Genomic DNA, 26606 nt, shown 5'->3' on the forward strand with positions numbered 1-26606 from the left:
ATAAGTTGGAACGGCTTATGTATTGTTCATCCATCAGTTTAGCAGTCTATGGTTATTACGTTTCGTACAACGCAGCTACTGTTTATGTAACAATGAAAATTCTGAGAGAGTAAAGTTTGATCACAGCTTTCTGTTCAATAGCAAGAAATTTAGTAAGTTTGACAAGGAACGTCAAACAAAATGGATTCGACCGAGCCCTCTGGCTACCCCCGAGTAAAATGTACGCTTCGGGGACTCGTTAACTAATAAAATAAGCCCTTAACGTATCAAAATTATCAGGTGAATATGATTAAGTTGAAGATAGTGTATTTAACTTAAGTGACAACAATGAGTCATCTCAGTGTTTTTGCATAACAATCGATAGAATGGATTTAGGTTAAGATCTCTGTGCTCTAGGACTCGGAACAATACAAAATTGAAACTGGAAATATATCGTTACAACTTGCTGTTATTTTCGTCTCACGCAAGTAATATATTATTGTTTATTTATAGGCTCGATGCGGAAACGTATCGATATGTCATCGGTGTTCTAACTATAGTTTTTTTATAGAAAAAAATGATTTGGTATTTAGATTTAAATCTACGTTTGGATTAGATTGCGAAAGAGTTGTAATATCGAATGTCGCCGCAACCTTGTGATGAATGGATAGAAAGTAATTCGTCGCCTTTTGTGTCGTTAGACAATGGTGAAATTTGTGTTTGATTTCCTGCCTATAAGCTGTTATGGGCGTTTAAACTTTTTGCACCTTCGTTCGTTTTTGTTACCCTTTTACTTCGTATATTATTAATACTAAGTCTAAGACTTCAAGCCTATGGTATTGAGATAACAGTGAAACTATTACTTTTTAAGTATACTTGTGAAAGTATTTAATACACTCATTTATTTATTATTACCTCTTATCTATTAAGCAGTTTTACTCAGCTGAGTTTAGAGTTAAGTTTCATAATTAGTGTTCACAATAAACAGCTGTAATAAACTGTATCACTATTTACTCTGTGATATAAAAACCATGTTAACTAAATGAGTAGTGGTTGTGTTTTATATGGGTATAGTTCCTATAATGATATATGATTAAAGAGTGTGTATTAAAGTTACAAACTAGTTTAAAAAGTAAAACACTAAAGCTTCCAATTAATCAAGAACACACTCAATTTTACCAAAATTCTTATCAGTTATTTTTGTTCACTTATGAAAGTGGCAGTCAATTTGAAAATACTAACTTACTAGTATTAGAAATATGAAAATGTGGGTATGTTTCCTTTGATACACTTTAATGCTTTATAGTACTGTACTGATTGTGATGAAATTTGGTGTGGAGATAGCTTGAGACTCTGAGAAGGATATGGAATAGTTTTTATCCCGAAACTACAATACCAATGGTTGGTGACATGCTTTAATATTTTTATGGGCCTTTGCATTGTGTAATATCGGTCTGTAGTGTGGTGTATATATCTGAGGCTCCCCATGAGGCTGACATAGTCACATTTGGTGTGCTAAAGCCTCATTAAAATATCAGAGCAAAAAAAAAAGTGAATTATGTGACCGACTACAAAATACCTGAGTTATTTCTGTTACCTAACATTGATATGGCCCTCCAAATCACGGCTATGGTCCATGGAACTATCAATTTTAATGTTTTCTTTCAATATAAAAAAAAATAGGAGCTCCCAAAGAATGGCTGAATAAATCCTTCTGATTCTCTACAATGGCAGAAGTATTTCATTGTATTTATGTAGCAACATATATACTTATAATTCTACTAAATTTAATTTTTCTCTGTGTATCTGTTTTCTGTATCACTTACTATTTCTGGTGTACAATAAATAGTCTTTGTATTGTATTATATTGTGATGACTAGAATAGTTTCTAGAATCTAGAAAATTCATGCCCAGGATAGGGAAGAGTGGTGGACGAAACGGGCCTTTGCCCAGCAGTGGGAGATTCTTCGGGTGACATAAAAAAAATCTAGAAGGTTGTTTCTCATTATCATATTCTACAAACAAGTATTAATTCTTATTTTTTTTACAGGTACATAACAAACAATGGAACAAACAAACACACACAATAAACTGCCTTAAATTTTACGGTAGCTTTTATACATAATATAGTGTTAGTGTATGGACATGCAAGTGTTAGTGTGAATTGCCAGGATGTCGGACGATGAGGATTCGTCCCCGGATTGGGCACTGGTGCCCACTAATAATGTACCTAGTGAGTATTATTGTTCTTTATTATTCTAATAGATAAGCTAGAGCAGGGTACACTACATAAATACAAAAACTAAATTCCAAAAGTTGGAATCACAAATTTCAAATAAGTACTGATTTTTATAATTCTGAATGATTAAAACCTCTTAATATAACTATTCCGATTCTTCATAAATGCGATTTTTATAGATCCGAAATTTCAAAATATCTTAGGTTTAAAATTACACACACCAAACAATAAGAAGTCTGACTCAATAATAAAAAACAGTAGTACATACTTAAGTTTATTCATTTTCACCAAAGTGGCGGAGCTCCTATTCCGCACAATTCTAACCTATCCTAACCCATGCAGGTAAATTTTCCTAAATATTTCGTGATTTATTTATTCTATATGTTTATACCCGCTAGAGCAAGGCTGGCAAAGCCCAGGCCTGGGGACCATAAAATGCCCACCAAAGCATTTGAATTTGCCCATCAACGCAATAATTGGCGAGCCAGCTAATAGCCTAACAAATTTTAGTAGTAGTGGCCCGGGACCGCCTCAGACTTGAAAATTTCCCTCTTTAGAAAAACTGTTTGCCACCCTTTTCCAGACATAGTGCATATAGCAACCCCGTAAATATACACCTACTAAATATATAATATGGTACAAAATCCTTTAGACCTGTTCATGTTGAACGAGCACGCTCGACATTAACGCTTTTGACGCTGCACCCTCTGTGTACGTCACACTGTTTACGTAAACTTACTTTCATATTATTTTAGTGCAATAAAGGTACTCTACCAGGACAGTCACATCTTTTACTTAACAATCCGTTCTTCTAACATTATAACAGTTACAACATAACTTCAACATACCTTCAACATTCGTAAATGTAAGGTCTATTAAACTAGTAGACCCTACATATGTATTATACTGAAATAGCACCTTACATAGGTATTAGCGGGCTGTTTGTAACTCGACGTCTATGTGTGCTTTTTTGTGTAAAAATAGCACCTATGTAACCACATTGTTACAATTAGCAGGTTCCGTAAAAGGCTACATGATTCAGCCAATTAAAATGATAGAGCATGCATTAATTAGTTCTGTATTAATATACTGATTCATGGTGATAACACAGTTGCGGCACCTAATATGCATGCTTAATATTGCACGTTTTTAAATAGAATAAACCATGAACTAAAAGAATTTCCTTGCTCGGCGAAGGTCGCGGGTGAGCAAGGAAATTCTTTTAGTTCATTGATATGGACCTCCGCAAAGTAACGCCTGATTCAATAAATTATTTAGAATAAACCATGGTGTTCTAGTGGTTTGACCTAGGGCCTCTCGAGCACAGGATAGTGGGTTCAAACCCGGGATTGCACCTCTGCGTTTTTCGAAATTCTGCAAGATTACCTGTACATTTGAAAGCAATTTAATGGTGTATGAAGTTCCCGATCTGCACTAGGCCTGCGTGGGAACTAAGACAAAAGCACTCTCATTCTGAGAGGAGGCTTGTACCCAGCAGTGGGACGTATATAGGCTGAGCTGGGATGATGATGATGATGATGAAATACTGGAAAAGATTTATTCTGTTAGTAGGCCACAAAGACCACTTTTTAACCCCCGACGCAAAAAGAGGGTTGTTATAAGTTTGACCGCTATGTGTGTCTGTGTGTCTGTCTGTGGCATCGTAGCTCTTAAACGGGTGAACCGACTCGAATGCGGTTTTTTTATTTGAAATCAGGTTTTCTAGCGATGGTTCTTAGACATGTTTTATCAAAATCGGTTCATCCGTTTTTGAGATATTGAACTGACAATGTCGGGGGTTTTCCAACTGGTTGTGTCAATTTTATACTACATTTCAGAAAGACCATCATTGTCAAGAAAAATGCGCCGCAAAAACTTCGCACAATATTTTTTTCAATACAAAATATATTGGTAATTGCAATAAACTTAACCAATCAACAAGGCTCTAGCTCTATACTACGAAGTGTAAAATCTGAACTTCGTACCTTGCCGTTCCGCTGACGCTTATATTATTTAATACGAGAGTGAGAGGGACGGTATGATACGAACTTCAGTTTTCGAATTTCATAATAGCCCCCTTATAGACTTAATACATTTTTTGGTGGTGTGTATTGACGAAGGATATCCGCGAGAGGTGGTTGAGTGATTTGGACCTGTTCAATGGTGCAGTGAATGTTATTTTGAGTTGTCCGGTATCGGAAGATGCAGTACGAATTTACAGGTTCATCAAGCACTCCTTTGCAGCCAGATAATCTGGACATCGCAATAGGAGTGTTTGATGAATGTGGACATCGAGTCTTTCAATGAGGCTGGCATAGTCACACTGGTGCACTTAAGCCTCAAAAAAAAATAGAAAAAAAATAAAATAAAAATAATAGCCCCCTGAAGCAGGTGTCTTCTAATTAATGTTATTCCGATCATAGTATTTCCAACATATTGTCCGGCACGGCGCAGTAGGTATTGTTCGCTTAAGGCAACAGGGATATCCTCCACAATTATACGAATAGCTGTTTCCTGTTCATTGTTTTTAAATATGGCCGCTGCGCTGTGCGCCCGCGATGGATTAGGCGCTTTTACGTTATCCTGTCTAATATGGACATTGGATATGATATGACATACTTTATTACCATGGTGGTACCATCAGCCAAATATGTGGTCTACCACCCTAAAGTTCTTTACCTCAAAAGCATAAATTCCTTGTAGCGATTTACCAAGTCGCATTTTACCTCGTACTAACAAAATTTTAATAGAATCATGTACTTGACGCAATTTATCGCGCATCTTTTTACATTAGTATAATTAATTTGTAGCATCTCATTTTTCGTGTAGTATTTTACCCTAGACGCATTTCGCCGCGATCGATGTTTGCTTGGGACTCTAATTAATTTGACAAGTTAATTGATGTTTGTACTAAAATACATAATCGAGGTGAAATGCGATTAAAACTAATAGAGACTAGAAAAAAACACGATTGAGACACAACGCGATACTTAAATGCACGATCGAGGTGAAATGCGACTAAAATTTATAGCGACTAAAAAAATAAACGATTGTGACACAACACTATAATTAAAAATACGATCGAGGTAAAATGCGATTTGGTAAATCGCTACAAGGAATTTATGCTTTTGAGGTAAAGAACTAACAAACGCTAAAGCTGATAATCGTTTGCATGTCATAAAACAATTCGTTTGCATGCCATTACACGTGTCTGTCAACTTATTTGATAGGAACCGGTTTAAAAATTGATAGACCACTTATTTGGCTGATGGTACCAATTACTGTTTTCTACACTTACACTAATGTTAGGTATACAGGAAAGATTTGTATTTTTGTATGTTCGTCCAAAAAAAAAGTAGCTAGAAAATATGCAGGTTGAAGTGGCAATGGGCGGGCCACGGCGCTCGAAGAACAGATAACCGTTGTACGAGAAAAATCCTTGAGTGGCGACCATGAACCGGAAGACGAAGCATTGGCATGCCTCCCACTAGGTGAACTGGCGACATCGTCAGAGTCGCGGGCACCCGATGGATGCAAGTGGCGAGTTGTCGTTCATTGTGGCGTTCTAAGCGGGAGGCCTTTGTTCAGCAGTGGACGTCTTCCAGCACAGATGATGATGTACGAATGAACTTAAAAACTACTGCCAGCCAGCTCAAATTAACCACTTAATTTGAATAACTATTTTTTAACTCCCCCGGGGCCCCGACGCAAAAAGAGGGGTGTTATATGTTTGACCGTTATGTGTGTCTGTGGCACAGTAGCTCTTAAACGGGTGGACCGATTTAAATGCGGTTTTTTATTTGAAAGCAGGTTTTCTAGCGATGGTTCTTAGACATGTTTTATCAAAATCGGTTCAGCCGTTTTTGAGATATTGAACTTTGAAGTGACAAAAGTCGGGGGTTTTCCAACTTTTTGTTGGTACCATCAGCCAAATAAGTGGTCTATCAATTTTTAAACAAGTTCCTATCAAATGAATATGTCGCTAAAGTTGAACTTTCAAGTTGACAGACAAGTCTATTAGTATTATTGTTTTATGACATGCAAACGATTATCAACTTTAGGGTTAGACCACATATTTGGGCTGATGGTACATGTCACGTGAGTGTGCTGCGGCAGCGGCTGGCGAAGTGCCAGAACCGATATGGCGGCGAAACTGGCCAAATCATGAAATGGCGGCGTTTCATGATATGCCTAGGAATTTAATGATCTGCCTAAATGCCACTAGGCAAATGCAAATCGTTAAACGGTGAGTTTTGAACGATATGACGGATGTCCCTTAGCCAATTCATGAAATGGCGCCATTTCACGATATGCCTAGGAATTTCATGATCTGGCGGATTTTACGATCGGCTGCCGACATCTAATAAACAGGACTGGCATTTTGTCGCTTGTTGTATCTAAAAGAGCGCCAAAGGCGTGACTCGCCCGGGGCGCCTAGATGAATAAGGCGGGCCCTGATTGTAACGTAATCTCTCTTTCAGTACTCGGCATCAAGCGGCTCAAGCAAATCGAGACCCTCTTCCTGGCACGGCGGCTCCAATGCCCCAGCACGCACGGGCTGAGCGTGGAAACTCTGTTAGATGTGCTGCTAGTGCTTTATGATGAGTGCTGCAACAGCAGTCTGCGGAGGGAGAAGGCGGTCGCTGACTTTATACAGTATGGTGAGTTTTGTCCAGCTATTACCCTATAAGGAGGCGTCCATAAATTACGTGAGACATTTTTGAGGATTTTTTGACTCCCCCGCCCTCCCTGGTGAGATTTCGTAAGATTTTCCTTAAGTACCACCCCCTCCCCAAATGTCACGTGAGATTTTTTGAAATGTGTTTTGGCTGTAAATCCGTTGAATTTAAAAAAGAAAAAGAAAATTTGTTCTATTATTTGTTTTTTATATAATTAAATTCAATAAGAGGAACTTTAAGTCTGTCAAGTCTAGAAACCGAAAGTATTTGTCAGTTACTAATCTATGAAAGTATATTTTGTAGAAAAAAAGTTGTCCTCGCGACACATCCTCGCACATCTCTGGTGGATACGGTGCCTAATCATCAGATTTTTTTGTCCCATTCGCTGGAGACTATTAAGTCCTGATATGACCTTTAAATCCTTGTAACAGTGAAGCCAGTAGCATCGGCGTTGAAGCGGCTGCGTCTCTCCCGCGAAGACTTCGAGCTGGTGAAGGTCATCGGGCGCGGGGCCTTCGGGGAAGTGTGCGTCGTGCGAGCCTCCTTCATGCAGGTACGGTATAAGCACCCAACAGTAGCGTTTGAGACAACATTCAACAAGCCCCTTTTTCACCGATGTGACAATTGTCAGTGACTGTTGTCATTGCTACAATCACTATCGTTCCTACTACTTTCACAGAGAGCTACCTATTTAACCACAAAGAGCCTGACATAGCATACCACACATAACATAATCATAGCATTGACATAATCTCATATCGGGATTTACTGACAAATCTACAAATACAAGGTATCAATAAAATAACTGCTATAAAATAATCACTAAAAAAATATAACATTGTTTACAGAGATTTTGACCAGGTTATGTATGAGAGATAAAAAAAAATGTCGTTTTTTTAAGCCTAAAATCGACGCCATGGTTCCTAAGAACAGATTGCGCTATCTGTTATAGTTTATGACTTCTCCATACTGATCCATTTGGATTGGTCAACCTGTATTTGTATATTTGTAGTATGTTTAATGTAAAATGTAGTATGTTTAATAAAAACAATTTTTAAGCTACCTTTTAAAAAAACAATGTTATAAAGGTTTGAAATACAAGATTAGACAGAGAAAGACATACTGGCATGTGACGTCACACGCCAGTACCGCCATACTTGCTGCATAGAGAAAAGCGTTTGAGAAAGAGACAGGTATATAGATTTTTCAAAAAAACACTATAAATCCAATTTTCAACCGATTTAAATTTTCTCTTCGCTAAACACTATCTGTTTATCTATATTTTCATAATAATATTAAGATATGGCAAAATCAGGAGTTGTCAAATACCGTATTCTTTTTCTAGGGTGCAGACATTGGTGTCAATACAACAGTGGCAACCGGCGGGACAATTTCAACCACAACCGGGGAACGCGTTTATGCCATGAAGATACTTAATAAGTGGGAGATGCTCAAGGTTAGTCGGTAATAATTAATAACATTGGCGTATCTAGGGTTATTTTTCAGGGGGGGGCTGGCCTGGATTTTTGTGCGGAGATATCAGTATTATAGAATTTTGTATCATTAGCCCAACATTCTGGGGTGGGCTAGTAAATCGATCAGTGAACTTTTTAGTATACCTTGTTGCCATGGTAACGTTTTCTAAGTTACTTATTTAAAAATAGTTGTTACAGTTTGAAGGCAATTCCTTCATGGCTCATCTACATTTTTATAACAAAGCGTGTCGCTGATGTCTCCTGAGTCACGGGCTAGAATCACATACACTATATAGTTGATTGAACCAAATATAGGTGTCTGCTAGTTTTAATACTGATGCAATCGTTTTTCCCTTGCAGCGTGCTGAGACGGCGTGTTTCCAAGAGGAGAGGGATGTCCTCGTGTTTGGCGACAGAAGGTGGATCACCAACTTGCATTACGCTTTCCAGGATGAACACAACTTGGTGAGTCGTCATGATATTGTTTTTTAATGTAGCCTGCATCATGTCCCACTGCTGGGCGAAGGTCTCCCTTTTTCTCAGCCACTTTTCCCTAAATATGATATTTGTATCTTTTATTTAAGATGATAGTGTAAAGGTACCGTTGGGAAGCAATCACCGGATCCATGTTTTTTTATTCGACTGGATGGATTTTTTAAACGAGCAAGTGGTTCTTCTGATGGTAAGAGATCACCATCGCCCATAAACATCTGCAACACCAGGGGTATTGCAGATGCGTTGCCAACCTAGAGGCCTAAGATGGGATACCTCAAGAGCCACTAATTTCACCGGCTGTCTTACTCTCCACGCTGGAACACAACAGTGCAAGCACTGCTGCTTCACGGCAGGATTAGCGAGCAAGATGGTGGTAGCGATCCGGGCGGACCTTGCACAAGGCCCTACCACCTGCAATGTGCTCCCATAACGTAATTAGTATCCCACTAAATAAATAAATAATATAAATGTGGAAAAAAAATGCAATGGAATTCGCTCCCGTCGTCTGTATATCCGGATGAATACAATCTATACTTATACAAAACCTTGTGGTTAAAGTGATAAAAAAGTCAGATAATCTATGTTGTTGTATCCAATAGAAAGTTTTGATGTAGTTACAAAATTACGATTTTTCCTCGCAAGATTTTGTGACGTTTTCCTGGCGTCAAGAAATTTTGTATGTTTTATGTAGTTTATGATCTCGTCCTTAGGGATGCCTAGTACCCATTTGATTCCTGACCCACCATAGAACGCTCTCACAGTAAATGTCATAATGAATACGGTATTTGACAACTGAATTTGCCATGTCATACAGTATTATGAAAATATAGATAGACAGACAGTGTTTAGCGAAGAGAAAACTTAAATAGGTTGAAAATTGGAATTATAGTGTTTTTTTTTTCAAAAATCTATATACCTGTCTCTTTCTCAAACGCTTTTCTCTGTACGTCACATGCAAGTATGTCTTTCTCTGTCTAATCTTGAATTTCAAACCTTAATAACTTTGTTATTTGTTGAGATAGCTTAAAAATTGTTTCTCTATTCGATAACAGGCATTGTGAAGTTTTAAGTTATAAAACATATACAAAATAGTCAAATAACGTATTCCATTGTCAAGCAAAGCAAAGCAATGTCACTATAACTTTTTCTACAATAAGGTACCACAGTGGGTCTTGCATGATTCAGTTGGTTCGATAGTACGATCAAGGGCATTAATATACTCTATCAAGACGTTAAAAATATCTATACACCTTTATGCCAGTAAACATAAGGTCGATGTATACAATTTTGACGCTATGGCTGCATTATATTTCTTGCGGCGCATTCTTCTTGGCAATGATGGTCTTTCCGAAAGTGCTGGTAGTTTGAAAAAATTGCGTGTAAAAGTGCCCATTGCGGCCTATTTACTGGATAAATCATTTGAATTTTGAATTTGAATTTATATTAACTTTGAATTTGAATTATATTGACTGCACAAGTTCGACTGTAGTGTTTGAGGGTAGGTTAATTGGTGTCAATTGTCCGATGATATTTATTTATTTCCTCTACCGCGGGTGTTAGCACGGGGTCTCCACTCCAGGACTCTTCTCGCCCAACGACTGTGTTTCCATTCTTGCAATATGTCCTGCCCATCTCCACTTTCTGCGTTCTATGTCTGTTATTACGTCATTCACTTTAGTCTTCTGTCTGATCAACTCGTTTTTCTTTCGGTCCAGCAGGTGTATACCGAGCATTATTCGCTCCATTGCTCTTTGTACGACACGGACTCAGCAGACCTTTCCGTTAAGGTGGACACCAAAACCAAAAACCAACCACACCAAAAAGATGGACAGATGATATCCGGCAACAAGCTGGCGTAAACTGGATGCGAGTGGCAATGAATAGGCAAGACTGGAAAGTAGAGAGGAGGCCTATATCCGAAGGCTGTTATAGATAGATAGATAGATAGATTTATTTATTTAATAGTTTACTGCCTCATTAGATTGATTATAAACAGAGGTCTCGGGCAATTATCCAGCGACAATGGTCTATGAAGATGCGCACTGTTGTTTTATCGGCTAAGCTATTGTTGGTTTGATCAAATATTTTACCTCTAACTTCATTTCGACGCGTTCGACTTATAAAGTTAATCTGTTCTTGTGAAAGTTTATTTTTATTTGACCTATAAACAGGCCCTTTCTAAAAAAACAAAAAAAAAACAAAGGCATTGTTAGATAGTGATGAACAGTTTTTGAATAAGTCTTATTTTCATAACATACAGTGAAACTTGTGCCATGTTGTTGAACTATGTGTGCGTTTGAAGTAACAGATGAGGATTAACAGACAATATTAAAGGAGTATTACGTTCTTCAGTGATTTTTGTTCCCATAAATCTGTATAAATAAAAATGAATCACCAGAATGTATGTACGCGCATAAATTCCGAAGGACGGCACCAAATTGGTTTTTTTTTTGTGTTCGTTATTGTCGGGACAAGTTTTGTGTGAAAAATAAAAACGGGCGAAGCCGCAGGCAACAGCTAGTGGTTGATAAATCGAAACTATGGTCAAAGTTTAAGAAAAAAAATTTTTTTTGCCGCTCAGTATAATATTATACATACCTATACCTAAATTGAGGTTTCTATGAGCAGCATGTTTACAGATCGCAATGATTAACACATGTATTAACCGGTCTTATTTCCTACCTGGATCCTGTAACACAGGGACTCCTAGCTCAGGATCCAGAGCCGTAGACTCATGTTTATAAGTTTTTTATGCAATAAATTATTTTCATTTTCATTTTTTTCATTTTCTTTTTTCTTAAATTGTATACTGTAGTTTATATGTATTCTATTTGTAATTTATTTTGATAAAATTACTTTCTGCCAGGTTTCTTGCGGCGCATTCTTGGCAATGGTGGTCTTTCCGAAAGAGCCCATTGCTGCCTATTTACAGAATAAACGATTTGGATTTTCGGCCAAAGATACTGAGTCCTTACTTTTGTTTAATTGATTCCTTTTTTTTTTTGCAGTACCTGGTGATGGACTATTACTGCGGCGGCGACCTGTTGACGCTGCTCTCCAAGTTCGAGGACCGTCTGCCGGAGGACATGGCGAGGTTCTACATCGCGGAAATGGTGCTGGCTGTGCAGAGCGTTCACGAACTGAGATACGTGCACAGGTAGGTTCTACTACACATAAACTACTGTACTATAATTTTTGATTTCTGGTAACTTTAAGGGGACAATTTACAGGTCAAACGAAGGTAAATTTTCTAAGACACTAGTGGCCTAACTCTTACTGTTTCAACACGTGTTTTGGTTGTAAATGTGGACCCTTTGGTTGTAAATGTGGACGGCATATTTTTCGTTCATCAAAGTTTCAAGGCACACCAGTGAAAAATAGCCAAGTGAGAGGGTTCCGTACAGTATACCTACCATCATTATCAATAGGTACAAATCGCACACGCCACGCGTCAGTTGTTTTCGTACTACTTTCTCATTAAAATGATTCATGATTTCAATTCAGCATACACTTTGCGGCAATCGCGGTACACTAGAAAATATACCAGATACACCAGAAGAGATCTAGAGATATGCCAGAGCTCATCATCAGAGCAACACAACCGTTCACCAAGCTATGAGTAACATCTGGTAGCATGGTGAATGGTTGTGTTGCTCTGATGAGCTCTGATTGCGTTCGAAACGCGTCAGTGTAGTGTGGTAGTGCTGGTGGTGATAGATGGGTTTGTGTGATTTGTATGTGTTCTTACAGCGTGGAGCTGATAGCTATCATAACGTTGGGGGTGAGCAATAGTTATTTGTGTCACAAGGGAGCAAAATGGTGTATTTACGGCGAGGGTGTACATTGAATCCAGAATGTAGCGATGGATTCTACAATTGAATCCTGAGCGTAGCGAGAGATTCTAAAGTAGAATCCTGAGCGTAATGAGGGATTCAACTGTTAACGCCCAAGATTAAAATAATTTTGCTCCCGATTGGCTCATACAACTTTTCACATCGAGCATTAAGGAACTTTAAATAAAATTCTAAATATTATTACAGAACAACCAGCATAGAAAATGGTGTGGTTTTACAATTATCAACTTCAAAAAATAGCATTTGCAATAAAACACTTTGCAACAAAAGCCTTGAACAGAAAAGTTGCACTTTGCTCCCTCTCGTCAGGGAGGAAATAGTTATTTGTGTCACAAGGGAGCAAAATGATGTATTTACGGCGAGGGCGGTACATTGAATCCAGAGTGAAGCGAAGGATTCTCCAATAGAATCCTGAGCGTAGCGAGGGATTCTAAGTTAGAATCCTGAGCGCAACGAGGGATTCAAGCGTTAACGCCCAAGACGAAAATAATTTTGCTCCTAAGTGACACACACAACTTTTCACACCGACTATGAGGAAAATTGAAATAAAATGCTGTAAAAATAATGAAACAATTTTTAATTAACAACTATTGAAGAAAGTGAATCCTGACCTACTATGGACCCTTAGTAAATTAACACATTGAGATTCAACAACGCTCCAATGTGGGTCAGGATTCACTTTTGATGATAGTACCTACCTGGATCATTCCACGGCAAAGGTAACGCGAGTCACGCTGCCATTGCGTGTGTTTTTATTAAAGATATAAATTTGAATGTCATTGATGCCTTTGTATCTTTAATGAAAAAAAAAAACGTAATGAAATTGTAACTTATGTTACTTTTACATGTGGAAACCCCCTACCTATAGAAAAACAATGATCACAGACTATGTATTTAAAAAGCCACTTGAGCCAAGTGAAATAAAAAAGTATTTTCGTACTGGGAAAACAGACACAACTTCTGCAATATAAAAATAATTATTATTGTTCAGCATTTTATACCTGCTGAGCTGGCAACGTTGCATTTTTGATAGTTTTTCTTGATTATTCCATAAACATTTTTGCTCTTCTCTACCACTCAAAGGTTGAATGGCAGAGATCTCTTCAGGAATAAGTCCGCCTTTGTACTTAGCACTTTCTTTTTTGTATAACATTTTTGTATTTCCTTTTTGTACAATAAAGAGTATAAACAAACAAACAAACAAAATTAATGAAAATTAAAAATGTGGTCTGATAGAACACTTCTTAATATATTATAAGGTAATGTGTCTACTCCAATAATTATGCGTGATAAGACTTTTATATGCTTTAAAAATTATCTATATTAATAATTTCGTCAAGGGGTACGGTAGACTCGAACGAAATGCACATCAAATTGAAGTGCGTAAAAAATTAGTCAATCCGAGTCGACAACTTGTAGGCGGAAAATTCGGATTATCGAGTATTTTCAATATAAACTTGAATTAATTACTAAGTATATAATGGCGTTGCGAAGTAAACATGTCAAAGTCATCACATCAAAGTGGTGTTAGTGTCACGCAAGTGTCACGTCATCACGTGTCACAGGTGTCACAGGTTTGCATTTCGTTCTCCATTGTGACCTCTTAAGGGCACCACACACGGTACGATTCGTCGATTTTCATCAGATCGATCGTACAGACGAATCGTACCGTATACGGGGCCCTTTTGGTCTAATTTCTTTGATTATGAGACTGACATCATAATTATTTGGGAAAATAAGATTTAGGAGAACTATCTACTGGTGAAATACCGATACGTAGGTTAGCTGTGAAAGTGTTTGTGATAATATTAAGGCTGGGAATATACGTCAAATTTTTCGATAAGTAGGTACGTACGACAGTCTTTACACTGGCAATTTTTTTTTTCAAACATTATTATGAGTAGGTACATTTTACCCGAGCGAAGCCGGGTTTTCATCTAGTGCTTTAAAAACTTTGTGTGTGGTTTCATAGTACGAAAATGCATTTTTTTTTCACTTTCTTGCAAATTTTTCAGAACTAATTGAATTATATTTCACCACTTTCACCTTACTTTCACATTAAAATTATGCAACGAAAACAAAACGATTGTTTGTTTTTTTTTTTAAAGGCGGATATAGGCTGATTGATAGGGAAAGGTCACCACAGATAAAGTATCCTTGTGCTGCTTTTACATGTAAAAAAAGAATCGAATCCAATCGAATATTACAATGGTATCGGATATCAATATTCATTAAATCACAATAATAGCCAAAGATAGTTTTGATTTCAGTAAAATTGTGACATTTCTTAAATATGACGAAAATTTATCAACTTTCATATAACGTTGTTTAAGTCGAAACGAAATATGTTCGTTTTTTAATCGATTAGGTACGATAAAATTACAATCCATTATTTTATTAAGATCTGTGTTCATTTGGCACATTGAAATGATACATGCCAATGAATAAATTAAAAAAAGTAGCTTGAACAGAAAAGTAGCATTTTGATCCCTGTCGTCAGGGAGCAAAACCTACTTTTCCGAATGAGAGGTGTGAAAAGTTACTTTTCTGAAGGTGTGAAAAGTATTTTTTTCAGTTCATTTAAGTTGTACCGTTTTTTTTCCAAATAAACATTAAACATTTTATCAGAGTTATCAGCAGTTCTATTAAATATTGTTTTACAGGGACATCAAGCCAGATAACGTGTTGTTGGACGCGAGCGGCCACATACGGCTGGCGGACTTCGGCTCGTGCCTCCGGCTGGGAGAGGATGGAAAGGTGCAGAGCAACGTAGCCGTCGGGACGCCGGATTACATATCGCCGGAGATATTGAGGGTGCGTGGTTGAAATAGTATATTGTTGTAGAAGCTGGAAAGTAAACAATAGATGGACGAGTTAGTTCGAAGGCCGACCCGAACGGGAGGCCTTCAATAATGCGAGTTCATCTATTGCACTTTTGGCCGAGACTAAACATTGTGCTTTTCACGACTACTGCGAGCAAATAAAAAACATTTATCACAAAACAAATAATAACAGTCCAAAGACTGTGTTGCTCCCGTTTGGTTCTCGCCGATTTTTATTTTTTTAAACAAGTCCGTTCTTTGTGGCCAGTACCCAAAACCACATATTTAAAAAATAAAAACTGTATTATGGTCTCTGCTCACTACGCAGCCTGGCTGCAGCAGCAAGCTGAACATAACGAGGATATATGGGAGCTCGCGCAATGGGAGTTCTGCCAGTGCAGTGCAGTGCGCGGCAGGTTTAAAAAGTTAATGCTGCGGCATTTGTGCATATTATGGGTTTAAGAAAAAAAACCTTATAAAAGTCATAAATGACGCTTTCATTGGTTAATTTTTAAATGCAGCAGACGATTAGTTTTTTTAATTGTCGTTTCAGCAGGCCAAGAAAAATATTCTGAAATATATCTGAAAAAGTCGTATCGTACTACGAAATACTACGACCGATACGACCTGTTACCGTAACGTGCTACATTGTTGTTGAGCCATAAATGAGTCAGCTGTTAAATGTACAAATATAAGCAGTTTTGTGAACTGGATTTAGGTTATCTATGGCCACATTTTCGAGCAGTGTCGTGAAATAGTAGATTGTACGACGAGTGCAGAAAACGCATCATTTTAAAATGGGTTAGCCGTGCGGTTTTAGCGCGCTATCCCTCTTCAAAGTAGCGCTTGAGAAAGATACGTAAACTTACACAATTACCTTGTTCCATTAATTTAAACAGGTTATAAAAAAACACGAATAAAAGTAGAAACTTTTTAAAAATATTTTTATAATGTTCGTGGCTATATCCAGCATAAATAAGAACTTAAAGATCCTTGTTTCATTGGTTAATTTAATGTTTAATAATTTCTTATTTTTACAGGCAATGGAGGATGGCCAAGGTCGCTACGGTCCCGAGTGTGATTGGTGGTCGTTAGGTAAGTAGTAATAGAAATGCAAACGTACTAGCTCGCGCTCATAGTTTTACCCACGTCCCAGAACTTCCTGTTAAGTCTACATTAAAACTGATAAGTTTGCAAAACAAAAATCATAGCCTATTTTTATATAACACTTTTATTTTACTATTTGTTGAAATGGTTAACATATACAGGGCGACTTGTAATTCAATTCGACCTATTCCTTGAAAGGGGTTATTCTAGAGCTTATTTACAATGTTTTTAGTCCAATCCAACCAGTAGTTCCATAGATAATTCAGTAGTTTTTCGAGTCTTTCGACTTTGAACACCTTTTTCCGACCTAAAAGTGCTAATGGTAAAAAAAACCATGACGTCCCTTTTTTCTTTGCTCGTAGCCAGTAAACAAAGTATAACTTTCAATAAAAACTATATGAAAAAAAGATTAAGGCTTTACTTCGTAGAAATAAAAGGTTCACAAGTCATTCATCATAATTTATTTAACTGTTAAGGCTGTAAGCAAATGTTGACATCTTATACTAAATTATTGAAAATAATAATGATATGACAGAGCAGGTATCAGGTATGCTGGAAGCGTCAGGCCCGATATCGGTTTGTATGTGGCGGTTTGTTAGCCTACAATATCTTATCCAGACTTATCTAATGTTCTGAGCAAGGTACCATAAGCCGAACTTTCAAGTTGACAGACACGTCTATTGGCATTATTGTTTTATGACATGCAAACGATCATCAACTTCATGGTGGTAGGCCACATATTTCGCTGATGGTACAAATGTGTTTTCTCAAACATGACATGAAATATTGACGTTGTGTTACAAATAATAGGCCGAGAAGTATCGCGCTGCAGGCGCTGCGGCTCCGCTGCGTGCGCGCGGTCACTCTAGCGGCCTGCAAAGAGATTTCATACAACCTTGCAGGCCGCTGGCCGGCAATGCGACCGTCTTTTGTTTGAACGCGCGCTCTGCGACACGCACGCGGCCCACGCCCAGCAACACCGCCCGCCGCCAGCAGCCACACAACAGGGCGACCAGACTAGCGTCCCGCCAGCTTCATTTCTTGATTTTTTTATTTTTATTTCATGTAATGTTTGAGAAAAGCGCTATACAGGCCTCGGCTGGAACCTGGGGTTGCCGGGCTCGCATCCCTATCCACGGCAACCCCCTACTTCCCGGCCTCTACAGTAATGTACTATTGCATCGTTGTTTGCAGGCGTGTGCATGTACGAGATGCTGTTCGGAGAGACGCCGTTCTACGCGGAGTCCCTGGTAGAGACGTATGGCAAGATCATGAACCATGGACGGTCGTTCCACTGCCCGCCGCCCGACGAACACGCTGCCCAGGTCAGTGCCTTCTTCTAAGAGGAGGGGGGGGGGGGGATCGAGCTGAATTTTTTCCTACGTGGAGGAAACAAGGTTTTGGCACATGTAGCGTAATTATTTTGTCGTAAGAAACGATGTGAAGTCTTGAGACAACTTAGTTAAATCAATATATATAAAACAAAGTCGTGTTTGTTAGAACACTTATAACTCAAGAACGGCTGGACCGATTTTCATGGTTTATGATTTGTTGTATTTGAATCCGTCCCGAATAGCAGAATAACTAAAAAACATTGAAAAATTGTCGAAAAAATAAAAGAAAAAACATTTTCCCATACAAAATGTTCATGAGTTTCGTAACTGTCAGTTATAGACCACATCCCCACACACTTAAAATAAGTTAGTTATTATATATGCCTTGAAAAATATTCACATGAATACAAATACAAAAAAAAACTTAATTGTCAGACTATAAAATTGATATGGCAAAACAACGTTGGTCCAGTGGTGGTGTAGTGGTACAGCACGTGGCACGGAATGCCGAGGACCTGGGTTCGATTCCCAGCACTGGTCTTATTTTTCTGGTTTTTCTATGCATCTATATTTCAGTTTGTATTTTCGATATGGGTTTTACGGGATGACCGTAAAAGTTACAAAAAATTTGGAATTGAAATAAAAAATACAAAAAGATTCCAAAAAACCAATCTCAAAAAAAACTATGTTCATTTGGACTTGTGTATTTTGCAGGTATCAGAAGAAGCGAAGGATCTCATTCGAAGGTTGATCTGCGCCGCGGACTGTAGGCTCGGGAGGAACGGACTGCAAGATTTCAAGGTATATAATATAAAAAAATTACATAATAAGTAAACATTTTTGGTTGGGGTAGATGACAGTTGTAAAAATACGATTTACCATAATACACGTTTATTGCAGACCAGGGTCCATTTATTGTTATTTGTTTGCCTATATTCATGATGTTTTCTTTCACGTAAAGCTCATGGCGCATTTCAAGTCATGACGACCAGATGGCCAAGTGGTTAGAGAGCCTGACCTGACTACGAGATTGAGGTCTCGGGTCCGATTCCCGGCCGAGGCAGATATTTGTATTAATAATACGAATCTTTGTTCTTGGGTCTTGGATGTTTAATATGTATTTATGTATGTATTTATCTATGTATAAAAATAAGTTTTATCCGTTGCTTAGTATCCATAGTACAAGCTTTGCTTAGTTTGGGACTAGGTCAATTGGTGTCAAGTGTCCCATGATATTTATTTATAAATGACGGTGATGATATTGAATGCGTATTATTTTGCGTGCAGAACCACTCGTGGTTCGCCGGGCTGGAGTGGGAGGCGCTGCGCGAGATGCAGGCGCCGTTCGTGCCCGACGTGGCCAGCCCCACAGACACCTCCAACTTCGACGTCGACGACACTGACATCAGGTATAATAATAACACCACGCAAATATAATAAAAAATAAATCGGGCCCCAAGATACAGGCTCAGCCTAGTTTGGGGTCCACTGTATACTACTAAAAATGTAATATTGCTTGTGTGTAATAATAAAATTTTCATTTTCATTTTCAAATAACAATAAATGGAAAATGCTATAAAAACTTGAAAATATGTAGTACTATGTAGATTAGGTAGACGACTATAGTTCCACTTCTGCTGGCTCGTGCAGCGGCATAAAATTCAAGCTATACTTGGTTTGGATAGGTATTTAACTGAATGTAAACAAACTTCGGCTGCCAGATTTGGTACATTCAAGGATTTTAAACATTTTACTTATCTATCATTGTAATTTAAACTAGACTAGTGTATTTCAATACAGAAATGTAAATGTTTAGATAGTTTAATGGGGAATTTCAATATTTAAGACACCAATTGACGTTGTTTTGTTAACATTTAGTTAAATACCTATCCAAACCAAGTATAGTAGAATTATTTTCAAGATTTTCGTAGTCGGTTCTCCTCCTCCACACTATAAGAACACACACAACACCCAACTTACACTATATCTAACATCAGGTAGCGTGGTGAATGGTTGTGTTGCTCTTAAGATGAGCTCTGGTTGAGTTCGTAACGCGGTTGTGAGCTGGTGGTGATAGATAGAACTGACGGAATAATTAGTTTTTTTTAGGACTAGCCCATTGTTATAGGTAGTATGAAGAACTGATTGCAAAAAAGGAGAATTAATGAAATGAATGAGTGAATGTCAAAATCCCGCTGTCATTACATGACATGTTCTTGTGTGCGTGCCAAAGTGTTATTATTCTAACCCCCTGTTTCACCATCCATGATATAAATTTATCTGACGGATAAATGTGATGCCGTCTCTGTTTGTTTTGTTCGAATAGACGGAGACGGCGTCACATTTATCCGTCAAATAAAATTAATCAGACAGCACGTTAAGCTGGTTTTCCACCGGCGAGGCGAGACGAGAATTGACATTTGTATGGCAGCGCCCGCGTCGGCCCGCGGCGGCACGCGGCGGGCGCGCGAGAATGCATACAAATTTCAATTCTCGTCTCGCCTCGCCGGTGGAAAATCACCATCAGAGTTAATGTTTCGATATTTTTGATCGCGTTTGCCGCTCCGAAATATCTAAATAATGGCGACTCTACAGTATGTGTTGTGTCAGGTTGTCAGAAGCAGTGCCGCCGCCGTCGGCTTCGTCCGCGTTCTCGGGACTGCACTTGCCATTCGTGGGGTTCACGTTCACGGCGGGCTCGCGGCTGTCCGACCTGGGAGCGCCTGCCACCCCGCTCAGTCCTGCCAAGAACGCGCCCAGCCAGGTAACTGTCTTAACGTGCAAGGAATTTATTGAATCATGCATTACTTTTAGAGCAAGAGTCCGCGGCAGCCAGACCTTCGTTATAGTATAAAGGCTGTTTTTACAAGGTTTTATTTGGTTTCACCTGTCCCGTTGTCTGTCTGTAATCAAATCTTGCAAGTTAAATTTGACCCACTTCCAGTAGTCAGATTGACTTGATATTTGGAGTACTTGTGTAAATCGCGTCACAATACAATAATCTAATAATGACATTCTGGTAGTCCAGCCAGGATCGTCTCCGCAGGACGGAACTCTTCAACGGTTAATAGCATCGACTTGAAATTTGGTATGCAAATGTAGTTTGGGTGACAATGCAAGTACAGTCAACAAAAAGTACAGTCAGCAAAAAAAAGCTTGTATTTATTTTTTTTTTTTTACGCTTAGGTTATTTTTTATATGGTATTAACACATGTAAGGTAATTTTAAGATAAGTAGTAGTAAGATTTTTTTTTAACTATATTTTCGCATCACATACTTTTCACGAAGAGCAAAGGGCCTCGCAAAGACCTGCCGCCCGGAGCCTCGCAATGGGTAAGGCCGCCGCTGTATCGATTCTTCAAAAAAAACTTAATTCAAATCATTCAAGTTTCAACGAACTAAAAACAATTATTTTACTCACCCGCGACCTTATGATAGTTACGTCTATGTAATAAATATGTGATCAGCTCTACCTTGAACACTGTAAAAGAACACGCAAATCACACAAACCCGACTATCACCATTACAGTTCTTTATTACAATCATGGCCTACCAATCCCTACAAGCTATATTTAATACAAAAAAACAGCAATAGATGGCACTACTATTAACATTTGTAAATTATAAAATGTGAATAAGCCGAATTAAGTAGAAATATTAAGATTAAAATTAAGACTAGCATATTTTATAAACACAACTTCACATCAACCTTAATTCAACTCCTTAATTTGAAGATAAGAAACACCATAAAAATAATAAATTGAGAATACGAAAGTATAGGCTGCATGTGGCTACATTTCAGCTATGAGGCTTTCGCAGTGTTTTGCAATTGTGACGCTAGATGGCAAATAACCGGAATGCGCTTGCTGGGCTTGCCCCGCGCTTGCTCACATTCGTCAAAACTATTTGAGAGAAACATGCCATTCTCTTCTACTGACGTAAATAAGACAGAGACATCATGCATCATGTTGGTTGTTGTCAGTGTACCATATCCTTAGTGTCTCACTAGATGGCAATACGTATCGTGTTATTTGTGTTCTCACTGGTGCCATCTATTGGTAAATCAAAGGAAAGAAAAATAGCCAGTTGAATAGCCAGTATTAGGGTGATACCATTTGCTTGTACTAGGTGGTGTCTCTGTTATATATGTACTCTGTGGTTACGTCTATGTAACAAATATGTGATCAGCTCTTCCTTGAACACTGTAAAAGAACACGCAAATCACACAAATCCGACTATCACCACTACAGTTCTTTATTACAATACATAATTTGCAAGCTAACACAGAACATTCTAGAACTTATCTTTATTGTTCCAGGCTCCATCGAATGCGGGCGACCGCGCGGCCCTGAAAGCGCTTGAGCGCGAAAACGCGTTGCTGGCTCAAACCATCGCCGAGTTGAGGTCGGGAGGACAGCCGTTAGACGCCGGTAGTGGTGAGACACTAGCTATATACAACTAAAATAACCTCCTAAAGCCCACAGCAAATATTACTCTTGAGGTCGGGAGGACAGCCGTTAGACGCCGGTAGTGGTGAGACACTAGCTATATTCAACTAAAATAACCTCCTAAAGCCCACAGCAAATATTACTCTTGAGGTCGGGAGGACAGCCGTTAGACGCCGGTAGTGGTGAGACACTAGCTATATTCAACTAAAATAACCTCCTAAAGCCCACAGCAAATATTACTCTTGAGGTCGGGAGGACAGCCGTTAGACGCCGGTAGTGGTGAGACACTAGCTATATACAACTAAAATAACCTAAAGCCCACAGCAAATATTACTCTTGAGGTCGGGAGGACAGCCGTTAGACGCCGGTAGTGGTGAGACACTAGCTATATACAACTAAAATAACCTCCTAAAGCCCACAGCAAATATTACTCTTGAGGTCGGGAGGACAGCCGTTAGACGCCGGTAGTGGTGAGACACTAGCTATATACAACTAAAATAACCTCCTAAAGCCCACAGCAAATATTACTCTTGAGGTCGGGAGGACAGCCGTTAGACGCCGGTAGTGGTGAGACACTAGCTATATACAACTAAAATAACCTCCTAAAGCCCACAGCAAATATTACTCTTGAGGTCGGGAGGACAGCCGTTAGACGCCGGTAGTGGTGAGACACTAGCTATATACAACTAAAATAACCTAAAGCCCACAGCAAATATTACTCTTGAGGTCGGGAGGACAGCCGTTAGACGCCGGTAGTGGTGAGACACTAGCTATATACAACTAAAATAACCTCCTAAAGCCCACAGCAAATATTACTCTTGAGGTCGGGAGGACAGCCGTTAGACGCCGGTAGTGGTGAGACACTAGCTATATACAACTAAAATAACCTCCGAAAGCCCACAGCAAATATTACTCTTGAGGTCGGGAGGGCAGCCGTTAGACGCCGGTAGTGGTGAGACACTAGCTATATACAACTAAAATAACCTCCTAAAGCCCACAGCAAATATTACTCTTGAGGTCGGGAGGACAGCCGTTAGACGCCGGTAGTGGTGAGACACTAGCTATATACAACTAAAATAACCTCCTAAAGCCCACAGCAAATATTACTCTTGAGGTCGGGAGGGCAGCCGTTAGACGCCGGTAGTGGTGAGACACTAGCTATATACAACTAAAATAACCTCCTAAAGCCCACAGCAAATATTACTCTTGAGGTCGGGAGGACAGCCGTTAGACGCCGGTAGTGGTGAGACACTAGCTATATACAACTAAAATAACCTCCTAAAGCCCACAGCAAATATTACTCTTGAGGTCGGGAGGACAGCCGTTAGACGCCGGTAGTGGTGAGACACTAGCTATATACAACTAAAATAACCTCCTAAAGCCCACAGCAAATATTACTCTTGAGGTCGGGAGGACAGCCGTTAGACGCCGGTAGTGGTGAGACACTAGCTATATACAACTAAAATAACCTCCTAAAGCCCACAGCAAATATTACTCTTGAGGTCGGGAGGACAGCCGTTAGACGCCGGTAGTGGTGAGACACTAGCTATATTCAACTAAAATAACCTCCAAAAGCCCACAGCAAATATTACTCTTGAGGTCGGGAGGACAGCCGTTAGACGCCGGTAGTGGTGAGACACTAGCTATATTCAACTAAAATAACCTCCAAAAGCCCACAGCAAATATTACTCTTGAGGTCGGGAGGACAGCCGTTAGACGCCGGTAGTGGTGAGACACTAGCTATATACAACTAAAATAACCTCCTAAAGCCCACAGCAAATATTACTCTTGAGGTCGGGAGGACAGCCGTTAGACGCCGGTAGTGGTGAGACACTAGCTATATACAACTAAAATAACCTCCTAAAGCCCACAGCAAATATTACTCTTGAGGTCGGGAGGACAGCCGTTAGACGCCGGTAGTGGTGAGACACTAGCTATATTCAACTAAAATAACCTCCAAAAGCCCACAGCAAATATTACTCTTGAGGTCGGGAGGACAGCCGTTAGACGCCGTAGTGGTGAGACACTAGCTATATTCAACTAAAATAACCTCCAAAAGCCCACAGCAAATATTACTCTTGAGGTCGGGAGGACAGCCGTTAGACGCCGGTAGTGGTGAGACACTAGCTATATACAACTAAAATAACCTAAAGCCCACAGCAAATATTACTCTTGAGGTCGGGAGGACAGCCGTTAGACGCCGGTAGTGGTGAGACACTAGCTATATACAACTAAAATAACCTCCTAAAGCCCACAGCAAATATTACTCTTGAGGTCGGGAGGACAGCCGTTAGACGCCGGTAGTGGTGAGACACTAGCTATATACAACTAAAATAACCTCCTAAAGCCCACAGCAAATATTACTCTTGAGTCGGGAGGGCAGCCGTTAGACGCCGGTAGTGGTGAGACACTAGCTATATTCAACTAAAATAACCTCCTAAAGCCCACAGCAAATATTACTCTTGAGGTCGGGAGGACAGCCGTTAGACGCCGGTAGTGGTGAGACACTAGCTATATACAACTAAAATAACCTCCTAAAGCCCACAGCAAATATTACTCTTGAGGTCGGGAGGACAGCCGTTAGACGCCGGTAGTGGTGAGACACTAGCTATATACAACTAAAATAACCTAAAGCCCACAGCAAATATTACTCTGAGGTCGGGAGGACAGCCGTTAGACGCCGGTAGTGGTGAGACACTAGCTATATACAACTAAAATAACCTAAAGCCCACAGCAAATATTACTCTATACATTTTAAACCTTATGTAACTCGTGTGAGTTCGATTTTTATGTTTTTATTTAAACCACTAAACAGAGATTGTCTATGATTGGTTTAATGCCGTAGTTGTTTACATTTAATCTAAAATGATCTGGCATAGAGTATAGCTCAAAAGTATGGCTTAGTTTAGATTGGGTAGACACCTTTTATACGCCAGTTGCATTGAGACTTCCTATATTCAAGTAACCTAAGGCTAAGATAGCTGCTTCTGCATGACTAACCTCCTTATACATAAACGACAATCAAACCTATTTTAGTTAAAATGCCGCTAAAATTCGTTTGTCCTTATCTATCACTTCGACATTTGTATTTGTTAGAAAGGGACAAAGCATTTGTTAGTTAACATAGGCTTGTTACGTTTTATGAATAAGGGGGTTAATTTACAATGTTTAAAGCATAAAATGCAATTTAATTACAGAAGAAGCCATCCAGTTGAAAGATGAAGTGGCGACGCTATCAAAAAGAAACGCGGAGCTAGAGGCGCAGGTCAAGTGCTACGAACAGCTCAGCGGTGGGATCGCGACGCAGGTAAATGAACTGTGGCTCAGAACCTGAGGGCCTACTCCGAAGTTCGAAAATCGACGTAAGTGTCAGAGGGACCGAACGACACGAACTTCGATTTTAGAATTTCGTAGTAGCCCTGCTGTACAGTCGAGGGTTTAAATATCTATACAGCCATAGCGTCAAATATATGTATGTATTACATCGATTTTATGGTTAGTGGATACACAGATGTTTAGAATTTTTTGTCTTGGTAAACTTATTTCATAGGTTCACTAATGTTTCGCAACTAACGTTTGGCAACCTGATTCATTTCGCAACTGTTTAATATTTCTGAAACTGTAAATATTTCAGGATTTTTATAAAACTAACCTAACCCAACCTAAAGGTCCTGGTCCTGAAATATTTACAGTTTTAGAGTTTGCGAAATGAAAAGTTGCGAAATGTATCAGGTTGCTAAACGTCAGTTACGAAATGAACAAATACAAATACAAATACAAATAATTTATTTGTCAAACATAGGTTAAAATAGTTGGTACACTGATCATAGATTTGTATCACTATGCTGCGCCCGAGGGCATACAAATATAAATGTCTTGTAGGTAGGCACATTCAGTCATGCAGTAAACTAAATAAAGTCTAAAAAGTTGCAGAACTATCACGCATATACTCCTCCATTGAATAGTAGGCCTTACCCGCCAAAAAGTTAAAAAGTTGTTTCTTAAAATCGTGAATATCTTCAGTCATCAATATATTCTTCGGAAGTTTATTAAAGATCTTTGATGCCATGCCGAATACGCTTTTAGCAAGTAATGCTGTTTTGTATGGTCTTTTGTTAATTTTACCTTTTTGGCGAGCACTTTTAAAAACCGGAAATTGATTCCTATTACATTT

The 26606-nt window shown here is 39.0% G+C and overlaps 1 protein-coding gene across 1 annotated transcript in view; it reads left to right on the forward strand.

Moving 5' to 3' along the window:
* Nucleotides 1-171: 171 nt before the first annotated feature.
* gek (serine/threonine-protein kinase gek) overlaps nucleotides 172-26606 on the forward strand; it is an 83691-nt gene continuing 57256 nt past the window's right edge. The window contains 15 exon segments of the mRNA XM_074109510.1: nucleotides 172-279; nucleotides 2030-2212; nucleotides 6700-6879; nucleotides 7329-7450; nucleotides 8243-8353; nucleotides 8733-8837; nucleotides 11876-12024; nucleotides 15385-15535; nucleotides 16584-16638; nucleotides 17845-17975; nucleotides 18699-18785; nucleotides 19272-19393; nucleotides 20595-20748; nucleotides 22303-22420; nucleotides 25630-25739. Of these exon segments, the coding sequence (XP_073965611.1) occupies nucleotides 2152-2212; nucleotides 6700-6879; nucleotides 7329-7450; nucleotides 8243-8353; nucleotides 8733-8837; nucleotides 11876-12024; nucleotides 15385-15535; nucleotides 16584-16638; nucleotides 17845-17975; nucleotides 18699-18785; nucleotides 19272-19393; nucleotides 20595-20748; nucleotides 22303-22420; nucleotides 25630-25739 (1656 nt within the window). The 5' untranslated portion in view covers nucleotides 172-279; nucleotides 2030-2151.

Source organism: Choristoneura fumiferana, chromosome 29 (assembly GCF_025370935.1).
Source record: "Choristoneura fumiferana chromosome 29, NRCan_CFum_1, whole genome shotgun sequence".
In the NCBI taxonomy this organism is placed as follows: domain Eukaryota; kingdom Metazoa; phylum Arthropoda; class Insecta; order Lepidoptera; family Tortricidae; genus Choristoneura; species Choristoneura fumiferana.